The sequence below is a fragment of the Octopus sinensis genome, linkage group LG7 (genome assembly GCF_006345805.1).
Source record: "Octopus sinensis linkage group LG7, ASM634580v1, whole genome shotgun sequence".
NCBI lineage: Eukaryota > Metazoa > Mollusca > Cephalopoda > Octopoda > Octopodidae > Octopus > Octopus sinensis.
This window is the reverse complement of record NC_043003.1, coordinates 17955240-17968215: the sequence shown is the minus strand read 5'-3', so window position 1 is coordinate 17968215 and position 12976 is coordinate 17955240. Positions and strand designations below refer to the sequence as shown.

Sequence of the window (12976 nt, the reverse complement as noted above, 5' to 3'; positions counted from 1 at the left end):
AAATCCATCTGTGAAAAGTAACTCGGTTTCACATCCAAGTTATTGCAATTTGATTTCATTTACGTTGCCAACAAGAAATAAGTACCATATCATATTTTCCTTTCTTCTAAATAAATCTTAATCTTAACCACATTTCTACGTTAACAGAGATTAAGATACATGGCAAATGTAGCTTTCAAATGAAGAAGTCGATAGAAATAAAATCAAGCATTATTTTCTTTTGAAAAAAGACTTTGAAGCAACGCTTCTGAATGACGGTTTTTAAAACATACTTCTAAACAAGCAAACTTTTATTATTGTGTAGCAAATATTGTTGTTCTATTTTAGAATACTATAACAACGCTTTTCAAATAGTTTCTTGAAACAAGGCTCGAACCGCATAACAATAACTGTGTCACGCTATGCAAATCTAATCGATGAATGTCCATTGATTTTTTTAAATCCAGTCGAAAACTTCTACCTTTGATCTGGAAACCCACGCAGAATATTATTTGAAGACTCTATCAACAAATTATTTACTATCAATGATACACTCGAATATAAAATTGCTGTCAGTAATTCAGTAACATACAACCAATAATACAGATTATATATTCATCACATAATAATAATAACTAAACCTAACGTAATGGAGATATCAATGAAAGCTTGTATCATCTGACTTATCTCCCTTACTGTTTGTTTTAGCAACGAAGTTGCTATGACAGAATTTCCTACGCGTTTTCTTGTCATGGCGGAAGAAAGTATTATCACCGAAGATCATTCAGCACAATCTCTTATAAGTGCTTACCTGGAATATCGCCGGTAATTTATTTATTTCAATTTGAGTCTATCTGTGCTTCTGTACTAAATTTCTTAGCAGTTTAGCTGAGTTTGACCTAAAACGTTACTTTTAGCGGTGTCGTTTTACTTGCCTTCAAGTTCTTGTTTACTTCTAATCGGTAACTCTCTCTACTGTTTACATCTAACTCTGATCATCGTATTAACGGAGAAGTTTGGGAAAAGCCAGGAAAGAACTGGATCGTTGTTTCCTTTTTCTGAAAGAAATCTTTCGTCTAAAAAAAAAAATCAATCTCTTTACATTTTACTTCCTCCGACTAAATCTTTACTATTACATCCCAACTCGTGAGACAGGTTGTAATATTGAAGATGTACCACGTTTTCATGTGTGAAAAATAGCCTCTAGCAGCAGCAGTAGCCGTTTAAGAATTTGGACCTGGAAATCTCCATTTCCAGCGACTTCGAGGACCACCTCCCAGTGGTGTCGGGCGTCAAAGAAGAGCCCGCGACTACAAGACGGCTAAAGTTTTTTTTTTTTTTTCCAAGGTCTGGGGTCTCCTGCCCCTAAGCCCTAGACCATCACCTAATCACCCTTACTCGTCTTGTTGCTAAACAACAACAACAACAACAGCAGCAGTATCACTAGTAGTAGTGGTAGTAGTAGTAGTAGCAGCAGCAGCAGCTTGACGAATATATCAGAAATTGATTTACTTTTTGCTGTAAATGGTCAACGGAGAATCTTGCTTCTCGCAATATAGAAACATTGGCACTACTTGAATACAGAGGTCCCGTAGGGTTAGGGTTAGGATTAGGGTTTGTTTTAGGGTTAAGTTTAGGGTTAGTTTTTAAAGACCTCTGTCTTTAAGTAGTACCGAAACATTTAGGTACTACTACAGCAGACAAAATGGACAAGGCAGAGGATAATGAGGCGCGGGAGGGGGTTGCTGAAACAGCCACACTGAGTCAAGGGACTCGCGCTTGCAGACGGCAATCTCCACCCCGATAGCAATAGGCAAGGATCTGGGTCCAAGAACGACGGAGGTCTCAACTGTCACAGGATTGACCATAAACCTGTTGAATAGCGACCAGTACCTTGACCGATTTTTTCTTTTTGTTTTTTTTTTTTTTTTTGTCAGCCTCACGAGCAGCAGGGCCTAGGCTGGTGACTGACAACACCAAGTTGCTGCTGGAGAAGGTGTCACAGCCAGTGGTATCTCAGTCTGCCGTTACGTTCTGAGTTCAAATTCCGCCGAGGTCGACTTTGCCTTTCATCCTTTCGGGGTCGATGAATTAAGTACCAGTTAAGCACTGGGGTCAATGTAATCGACTTAATACCTATGTCTGTCCTCGTTTGTCCCCTCTGTGTTTAGCCCCTTGTGGGTAATAAAGAAATAGGTATCTCAGATAAGGGGCCTCCCGCCACGGAACGGGAAAATTGCCATACCGTCTGGTCTTCTACCGTCTCCTCGGTCTAGTCTCTGCTGGCTCGAGGTGGGATAGGAAGCCTGCAGCGTCTAGAACATGCTTTATGATCTTTTTAAGAGCGGCATGGTTGGAAGGCGGCCAGGAGAGAGAGAGAAATGAAGAGAAACGACATTTTGAGTTTGATATTTGGCGTAGATCAAAACAGAGTTTACTTACGAGATGGTTATAGTTTTAGATTTAAGCGCGAATTTCATAGCGATATTTGTAGTTTGAAACCATGCCGAACCGAGAAGTGCTCCCCACATCACCTTTATATACACACACACATCAACGTAGTCAAGTAAGCAGTTATACTGTACATGATACTTGCAATTATGAGGATCAAACAGCAAACAGTCCTAGACGACACTTAGAATAGAATTGTCTCTTTTTTCTTTCTTTCTTTCTTTCTCTCTCTTTCTCTCTCTCTCTCACACACACACACACACGCTCTCTCTCGCTCTCTCTCATTGCGTCGCACGAGAAGAAGGCCCGCAGGTGACCACTCACAGCATCCCTTTCACAGCAATTGAAGAAGGGTTGGACGAGGGGTTAGTAGTAACCTCATAACAAATTGGTAACCCTCTAAGGACGGCCCAGCATGTATCAGTAATGCGTGCATACGTATGCATGCGTGCGCACATTTGTATGTGTGTGGGTAAGTATAGCAGGAGTAATAGAGTGACTCAAGATTCAAAAGTTTCGTGTGTTGGGACAACACACGAAACTCTCGGACTTTGAGTCACTCTTACTAATGTTATATATTAATAAAAAATATACATATGCTCATTTTTTGAGTCACTATTTTTTACCTGTTTACACCAATATACCTGTGTGTGTGAGACAGAGAGAGTGTGTGTGTGTGTGTGTGTGTGTGTGTGTGTGTAATAAGTTGAGGTCCTGGTTACGACAAGAAAAGCAAACAAAACCTTCAAAAGTGACGCTCATATTTTTACGCCGCTAAAATACAAAGTTGCCAGCTTTTATTTTTCTTCATATACGCATAAAGACTTTCGTTTGGGCTATTTTCCCCTTTCTATTTTCTCTTCCTTTCACTTTGCTCAGCATTTTTTTTTTTTTTTCCTGATATGTTTCGCATCTGTCAAAATATTGCCAGCTGATTTCCGGACATTCTCGACAGTTTACGGAAATTCATTCATTTATTTATCTATTTATTTATCTATTTATTTATTTATTTATTTATTTATTTATTTGAAAATAATTTTCTTTTCGGCAATGTCTTTCTTGTACTGGTGATTGCTGAACACACAAGCACACACACACACACACGCATACACAGGCATACACACACACACACACACACACACACACACACACTCTCTCTCTCTCTCTCCCTCCCCCTCTCCCACACACACACACACACACACACTCTCGTCCCCATTACACACACACATGCACACCCGCTTTCTCTCTCGTCCCCACCACACACACACACACAGACACACACATACACACTCCCTTTCTCTCTCGTCCCCACCACACACACACACATAGACACATATATACACACTCCCTTTCTCTCTCGTCCCCACCACACACCACACACACATACACACTCTCTTTCTCTCTCGTCCCCACCACACACACACACATACACACTCCCTTTCTCTCTCGTCCCCACCACACATACACACAGACACACACATACACACTCCCGTTCTCTCTCGTCCCCACCACACACACACACACAGACACACATATACACACTCCCTTTCTCTCTCGTCCCCACCACACGCACACACACACATACACATGCTCTTTCTCTCTCGTCCCCACCACACACACACACACACACACATTCATATGTATAAACAAACTATCTGTAAACTGTCAAAAACATGAAAAAATCAAATGGCAATAAGTTGACAGCTGCCATGTTTATTCCCGAAAAGATCACCTTTCGGCTTTTCTCTGTATAGCTTTGGTTGTCTCCTTAAATACTCAGAGAGACACAACCAATAGCTCAATAATTTAGTAAAAATAGAGTTCTTTACTAAATCTGTGAAATACAGCTATTTACAGGTATCTTTAACACAAATTCTATTCAGAAAGGAAAGGGTTGTTCTATTTTTCTTACCCTCCTCCCAAAACAGTCATTTGTAAAGAATAAGAACACATTTATAGGTATAGGAGTGGCTGTGTGGTAAGTAGCTTGCTTACCATCCACATGGTTCCAGGTTCAGTCCCACTGCGTAGCACCTTGGGCAAGTGTTTTCTACTATAGACTTGGGCCGACCAAAGCCTTGTGAGTGGATTTGGTAGACGGAAACTGAAAGGAGCCTATCGTATATATGTATGTGTGTGTGTGTGTGTATCACTGGAGCTGTTAAAATCAGTAAAACTTTCCAGAAGTTTATGATCTAAGTATATATGAGCATGTCTAGACATGCAACTATATGCATGAGAAATAGAACACAAAACAAATAAAACAAATAAAGGAAAAACAAAAAAAAACAAATAAAACATACATAAAATAAGACATACAAATCTGCTCATATACTGACTCCAAATACTGCATATATACACACACGTATGCAAAAATTCCCAGTTGATGTCGAAATTCCAATGAAGGAGCTTTGGATCTAGGTTAGAAACTGGCTCTTTCTCTATTGGCAAGAAATCATCATCATCGTTTAACGTCCGCTTTCCATGCTAGCATGGGTTGGACGATTTGACTGAAGACTGGCAAACCGGATAGCTGCACCAGGCTCCGCTCTGATCTGGCAGAGTTTCTACAGCTGAATGCCCTTCCTAACACCAACCACTCTGAGAGTGTAGTGGGTGCTTTAACGTGTCACAGGCATGAGGGCCAGTCAGGCGGTACTGGCAACGTCCACGCTCAAATGGTGTTTTTTACGTGCTACCTGCACAGGAGCCAGTAAGGCGAAACAGGTAACGATCACACTCAAATGGTGCTTTTTACGTGCCACCGGGATGGAAACCAGTTTGTTGGTCTGGTAACGATCATGCTTGGATGGTGCTCTTAGCGCTCCACTAGCATGGATGCCAGTCATCGAATTTGATTTCGATTTCAATTTCAATTTCACTTGCCTCAACAGGTCTTCACAAGTAGAGTTTAGTGTCCAATGAAGGAAAGGAAAGGAAATCTTGAAATAAAACTGAATGATGACATACATACATAGTTTATAGATGAGAGACAGATATTCTCTATATAGAATACACTTCATAGTTCTCAAAAGATTTAAACTTGAGCAGGTAAAGGAGTAAATATAGGGATGAGCAAGTTAGGTAATTCGATATACAAAATATATTAAATACATTTAAGGCAAAAAAGGTCCGACTTACACAGAATAGAAATGATATCAGGAATTAAAGGGGTTGATGAAGAGCTTTGCAAGTCCAACAGCTGTTTCTGGGGGGTTTGGTGGACTAGTAAAGCTCCTATTCAACCCCTTTAATTCCTGACATCATTTCTATTCAGTGTAAGTTGGACCTTCTTATATGTAAACATGTGTACATTTGTTTGTATGAAATGTATTTAATATTTTTTGTATATTGCCCTACTTAACTTGCTTAACCTTACATTTACTCCCCTACAAACATACATACAGACAGACATACATACATACATACATACACACATGCATACATACATACACACATACACACACACACACATATACATACACACATACATACATACATACATACATACACACACATACATACATACATACATACATACATACATACATACATACATACATACATACATACATACCACACACACACACACACACACACCACACACATACATACATACATACATACATACATACATACATACATACATACATACATACATATCAGGGACGTGCCACTTGAGTAGACAAGGTAGGCAGTACCTACTCTAAATAAAATAGATCGATAGTAACATTTTCCTTTTATGGCAAAATATGGACTTGATTCAATAAAATTAGGAAGGTTACTCTGATTACTATGTATAAAATGCAAAATATCTAATTTTTTTGTAAATTAGGTAGGCATAATTTGCCCCTGCCTTTCAATCTCAGTATTAAAACTTCGTATAGTACTGCTGTAGAACACATGCCGAACCGCTAAGTTACGGGGATGTAAACACACCACCATCAGTTGTCAAGTGATGTTGGGGGGACAAACACAGACACACAAACATATACACACACATACATATATATATATACAAACATACATACATATATATATATATATATATATATATATTATATATATATATACATATATGACGGGCTTCTTTCAGTTTCCGTCTACCAAATCCACTCACAAGGCTTTGATCGGCCCGTGGCTATAGTAGAAGACACTTGCCCAAGGTGCCACACAGTGGGACTGAACCTGGAACCATGTGGTTGGTAAGCAAGCTACTTACCACACAGCCACTCCTGCGCCTCTGTTAATTTTGCCTTCATATTCTAATTGCTAATAAGCCACCCTTTTTAATTTGCTTCTTACACTATTACCATTCAGAAAATTACCACATTTTTCAACAATTTTTCTTATAAGGCTGACAGTGGTAGTTGAGTTTAAGCCTAGGATGAAAGGCAAAGTCGACCTTGGTGGAATTTGAACTCAGAACGTAACGGCAGACGAAATACAGCTATGTATTTCGCCCAGCATGCTAACGTTTCCTCCAGCTCGCCGCCTTATATAACATCAGTGGTGTGGAGAGAGGAGACTGGTATGTATAGGTGACTGCTAGTCTTCCATAATTAACCTTGCCAAGACTTGTGCCTCGGAGGGGAACATTTTAGGTGTAATCCCACAGTCCTTCGTGACCGAAGGGGTTTTTAATTATCACCACACTTAAGTGATCTCAGAATTATCCACATGTAGATTCCATCAGCTCTTCAGTTTCAGATATTGTTTGTTATGAGTAATTCTTTTCAAATACTAGCAGTATCGCCCGGCATTGCTTGAGTTTCTTTCGACCCTTTAGAATTGGAATTTTTGAAAAGTAAAAATTTTGCATTATGTAGCTTGTTATTCTCTTTAAGTGAACAAATACGCCGAAAAATAGCGACACAGCAGTCAAAAAATCGTAAAAAATAGGGATTTTTTTACACCTTTTTGATGTAAATACACCTTTTTTGATACACCTTTTTGATGTAAATAATGTTTGGTTTTAACATGGTCCGATTTGAATTTTATCTTCTATGGAATGAAGAGCAAGCCTTCTTCTATCATACTCTCAATTTTGGTCAACTTGCACCACAGGGGCTCGGGAGGAGATAGTGTTAGTTGAAGACTACCAAATATGCCACACACAGATAACTTCAGCTTTATATATATAGATTTAGTGTTCGTACACAGTTATTACATTCATTTCCATTATTTCTCCAGTGTTGTAGGCGAGGATGACTATGGTAAGCTATTGACTCCCGAGGAATATGAAAAATATAAACAGAATGTGCTGCCTCTGGTAGGTAATAACAGTTTTATTTATTTCTTTATTTTCATTAATTTATATTTAATTCACTGCAGCGAGCTGGCAGAAATGTTAGCAAGCTGGGCGTAAAGCTTAGCACTATTTCGTCTGTCTTTACATTCTGGGTTCAAATTCCGCCAAGGTCGACTTTGCATTTCATCTTCTCTGGGTTGATAAATTAAGTACCGGTTGCATACTGGAGTTGATCTAATTGACTGGCCCCCTCAGTCAATAATAATAATAATAATAATAATAATAGTAGTTCTCAAAGTGGGCGGTACTGCCCACCCACCTGCTCTGTAGGCGGCGAAAGAGCAAGAGGGGCGTTGAAGAAACGTGGGGCAATAACAGGGTGGCCAAAAGGATGTTATCCTCCCGGCCCAAAAACAATGGGTTAAGTTAAGTTTTATTTGTGAAATACTGTTGATTTGAATTTGCTATAAAAAGTGGTCTACATTTGTAGTGATGGATGTGGTGGTGGTTGTGACGGGGGGGGGTAGCGGTGGTGGTGAGGGGCGCTAGAAATGTGGTTCGAGTGCCAAAGGGACGGCATCTCGAAAAAGTTTGGGAACCACTTATCTAAACTTTTCACTTACAATTTAACGTTTTATTCTTAATTTTCTCAAGTTATTCCCCTTTAAACAGAGTTGCTTCCCTTGAAGTAGAAAGCTGTGATAACTATATATAATTGCAGAGGTTTAATTAAGTGTATGGGCTTTTTATTATCTCGTTCGCTCCTTAATCAGTCAACTTAGCTTTTCGATCATCAAAACGTCGTTTAATAAGATATTCGTGGATGCTTTATCGCTCCATCTTACTCATCTTAACTAGGTCGATTATTAAGATTTTCGACCAATTATATCTCTTCCTCTTAACCAAAAGAATTGATCGTTTCTACTATGGAATAATGAGACGCCTATGATTGTAGAATAAGGATTTCTAGTTTAGACACAAGGCCGGCATTGGAGAAGGAGACTCAATTAAATCACAGCCAGTCCTTGATTGGTTTAAATTTTATTAGACTTGGCAGAAATTAAACTTCAGAGGTATAGATAGGTACAGTCCTTGTTGTGATGTTGTCACTTGTGTGTTTCAATAACCTGTGACCTATTCCAGTGGAGTACAAGCTCCTGGTAGATCCACCCAAGCTGGACAGGTCAAACGGTAGAGGCCAGACTAATGCAGATCAGCTTTTCTAAGAGGTAACAATGGATTTGTGAAGGTCCAATACCTCGACCTAGAAAAAAATGAAAAGTCACAGAAACATGAATGGCAATTCAAACCAACAAGACCTTGGAATGGAAGACAACTCAGAATCAAGAACTGTAAATCGTTAATGTCCTTTGTTCCATAGAAAACAAAGAACTTTAGTAAGTAAAGTATAAATAGGTAACTAAATGCTAGGGGTGTAACCAGCCCACTTAGGCGTACCTTTCCTTCATTGGACACTAAACTCTGCTTGCGAAGACCTGTTGAAGCAAGTGAAATCGAAATCAAATTTGATGACTGGCATCCGTGCTAGTGGAGTGCTAAGAGCACCATCTGAGCGTGATCATTGCCAGAGTGGCTAACTGGCTTCTGTGCCGGTGGCACGTAAAAAGCACCATTCGAGTGTGATCGTTACCAGCGTTGCCTTACTGGCACTTGTGCTGGTAGCATGTCAAAAAACATTTGAGCGAAGTCATTACCAGTGCCGCTGGACTGGCTCCTGTACAGGTGGCATGTAAAAAACACTATTTGAACGTGGCCATTGCTAGTACTGCCTGACAGGCCCTTGTACCGGTGGCATGTAAAAGCACCCACTACACTCTCAGAGTGGTTGGCATTAGGAAGGGCATCCAGCTGTAGAAACTCTGCCAGATCAAGATGGGAGTCTGGTGCAGCCATCTGGTTCACCAGACCTCAGTCAAATCGTTCAACCCATGCTAGCGTGGAAAGCGGACGTTAAATGATGACGATGATGATTATTATTATTATTATTATTATTATTATTATTATTATTATTATTATTATTATTATTATTATTATTATTATTATTATTCTAGTGATTATCACATTGACCAAATAAATATAATGCCAAGCCCTGTACCCAAAGTTGCTTTCTTATTTAAGAAATAGCCAAGAAGTTTAGACTCTAAATTGCTAATTTGCATTGCCAGAATTATGTTTAAAGTTTTTACTAAAGAATCTTAATTACCTTCATCGTCATCATTTAATGTATTCTTTACCATGGTGGCATCTTCAAGTAAAAGGCTTCATTAGAGGGGTAAAAAAATGAAGCTATTACTTGCAAGTGAGTATGACTTGACAGAATGTACCATGTTTGCGCTAATTGCATTACAAGCCTCTGTGCCAATGTAGTCACAGATATAGAGAACCGCAACCCCTCAGCTCTCTACTCTTGTCTCACTGGATCATCTCAAATGTAACAGCTGGAGGGTGAGAAGGTCACACCAGTAGCCAGATGATATTTATTTTCAGCTGAATTGACCCGAGAACACTAAATGAAGTGCCCTGTTCAAATACATGACATGTCTCCTTGTCCAGGAATTGAACCTACAACATATGATTGTGGGCTCAATACAGCCTTCACATAAAGGTTTCAAAACAAATAATAAAATAGTCCTTATACAGTTATCTCTCAGTGTATTCTTAAAGGTTGCAATTGTTTTAATGTTTGTAGATATCTCAATATTTGGATAGCTTTATAGTGTTGAGGGACATTAACCCTTTAGAATTTAAACTGGCCATATCCAGCCACAAATATTCCATCTGTTTTATGTCCAAACTAGTCAGCTCCAGCCTCTCACACCTATCCTACAATGTCATTCTACAATTAAGCAATCATGTCATTGAAATCTCAAAGATATGAGATAATGCATGAGTAATTTAAAATATTGTAAACAAATAAGTATTACAATTGACGGAGAAATCTGAATGCTAAATGGTTCATGTATGCTAATAGATGATAAATGGATTGATAATTGAATTAAAACAAATGTAAATATACATACACATGCATGCATAATTCAATTGGTCCATCAACACTGCACACATGTATGTAACGTGTTTCTGTGTATGTGTGTGTATATATATATCACGTGATCACATGACCGATCAGACCATCAGATGTTGTTACACATCGCTGGTCACAATGCGTTCGCATTGTTTTAGCCTTCGAATGACGCCACCCCGCTGGCTAAGCGAGCAGGCCAGCGTGTACACACTGTATAAGTAGTGTATATATATATATATATATTATATATATATATATATATATACACACAGTGGGGGGAAATAAATATTCGTACATGTCAAAATTCTTTATTTAATTTCTAATGAACATAAATGGGATATACCAATACTATATTTGCATACATATGCATAAACTTCATGAGCTTCTGTGTCAGTACTGGGAAGAGGGTACAGTCCCTCAGGATATGCGGGATGCTAACATCATTACACTTTACAAAAACAAAGGTGACCGTGGTGATTGTAACAATTACCATGGTATATCCCTTCTAAGCACTGTTGGAAAGACCTTTGCCCGCGTTATCCTGGCCAGGCTACAACTACTTGCTTCTCGAATCTATCCGGAATCGCAGTGTGGCTTTAGAAGAAGCAGATCAACTATCGATATGATATTCTCCATACGCCAACTTCAGGAGAAGTCCAGAGAGCAGAAAATGCCATTATATATGGCCTTCATTGATCTAACAAAGGCTTTTGACTCGGTAAGCAGAACAGGCCTCTTCATCCTGCTCTAAAAAATCGGATGTCCATCAAAGCTGCTGAGGATCATCAAGTCTTTCCATGATGACATGCAAGGCACCATACAGCACAACGGTTCAACATCAGCCGCCTTCCAAATAAAAAACGGGGTAAAGCAAGGTTGTGTCCTCGCTCCTACATTGTTTGGCATCTTCTTCTCGCTCTTACTTTCACATGCCTTTCAGACATCAGATGATGGAGTGTTTCTGCACAGTAGAAGTGACGGGAAACTGTTCAATCTCTCGCACCTGCGTGCCAAGACCAAAACCAGAAACGTCCTGATCAAGGAGATGTTATTTGCTGATGATGCCACTCTGGTAACATACACAGAAGAAGCCCTCCAAAGGCTCATTAACTGTTTTGAGCAAGCATGTAACGACTTTGGCTTAGCTATCAGCCTTAAGAAGACCAACATCATGGGCCAGGCTACATCGGACATCCCAAACATACATATTGGAGACCACAGATTACAAGAGGTGGAGAAGTTTACCTATCTGGGTTCTACCGTCACCTACAACCTATCCCTTGATGCTGAGCTCAATATACGCATTGGCAAGGCAGCTGCTGCGATGGCCCAACTCTCCAAACGGGCTTGGGACAACAATAAGCTGACCAAGACCACGAAAATGAAGATCTACCAGGCATGTGTACTCAGCACTCTACTGTATGGAAGTGAGACCTGGACGCTATACACACGCCAAGAGCGTCGCCTAAACATCTTTCACCTGCGCTGCCTCCGAAAAATCCTCCGCATCAAATGGCAGAATCATATCCCCAACAAAGATGTCCTCAGGCAAGCAGGAATGCCAAGCATGTTTGCACTCCTCACACAAAGACGTATGAGATGGCTTGGGCATGTTAGCTGTATGAAAGATGGCAGAATCCCCAAGGACATACTCTATGGAGAGCTTGCTAGGGGTACTAGGTCTGTGGGTAGACCGACCTTACGTTACAAGGATGTTTGCAAAAGGGACATGAAGGCCTGCAACATCAATATTAGCGGTTGGGAAGCAGTTGCCGGCAACCGTGGAGAATGGCGACGTACCGTAAAAGAGGGAATACAAAGGAGTGACAGAGAGAGAGAGGAGAAATGGAAAGAAAAGAAGAGATGTCAACAAGAGACTATGGCATTACAACCAGCCAGGAACAGTCTTCACTACATTTGCGGTACCTGCCAGAGGGAGTGTTTGTCCAGGATAGGACTACACAGCCACAGCAGGAAATGTATCAGGACATGAAATATAAAAGCCGGACTACACTACTTTATGTGCAACTCCATTGTCTCCCAAGACAGAAAGGATGCCAACCAATGCATAAACTAAGAATATGCAAAAGAAACTAATAAATTATAATAACTAAGGAATTTATATACAATCATAAATATTTAGGGGTGAAAAAAGTATTCATACAGAATAAATTTATGATTTTCTAAGCCACAAAATACTGTTAAAATAATTTTTTTTTACTAGAACTTTCTCGTTTGTTCCAATAATCTTA

The 12976-nt window shown here is 39.6% G+C and overlaps 1 protein-coding gene across 1 annotated transcript in view; it reads left to right on the top strand.

Moving 5' to 3' along the window:
* Nucleotides 1-341: 341 nt before the first annotated feature.
* Nucleotides 342-12976, top strand: part of LOC115214263 (protein FAM221A-like) — a 32667-nt gene continuing 20032 nt past the window's right edge. The window contains exons 1-2 of the mRNA XM_029783404.2: nucleotides 342-804; nucleotides 7624-7702. Coding sequence (XP_029639264.2) covers nucleotides 701-804; nucleotides 7624-7702 — 183 coding nt within the window. The 5' untranslated portion in view covers nucleotides 342-700. The remainder of the gene's footprint in view (nucleotides 805-7623; nucleotides 7703-12976) is intronic.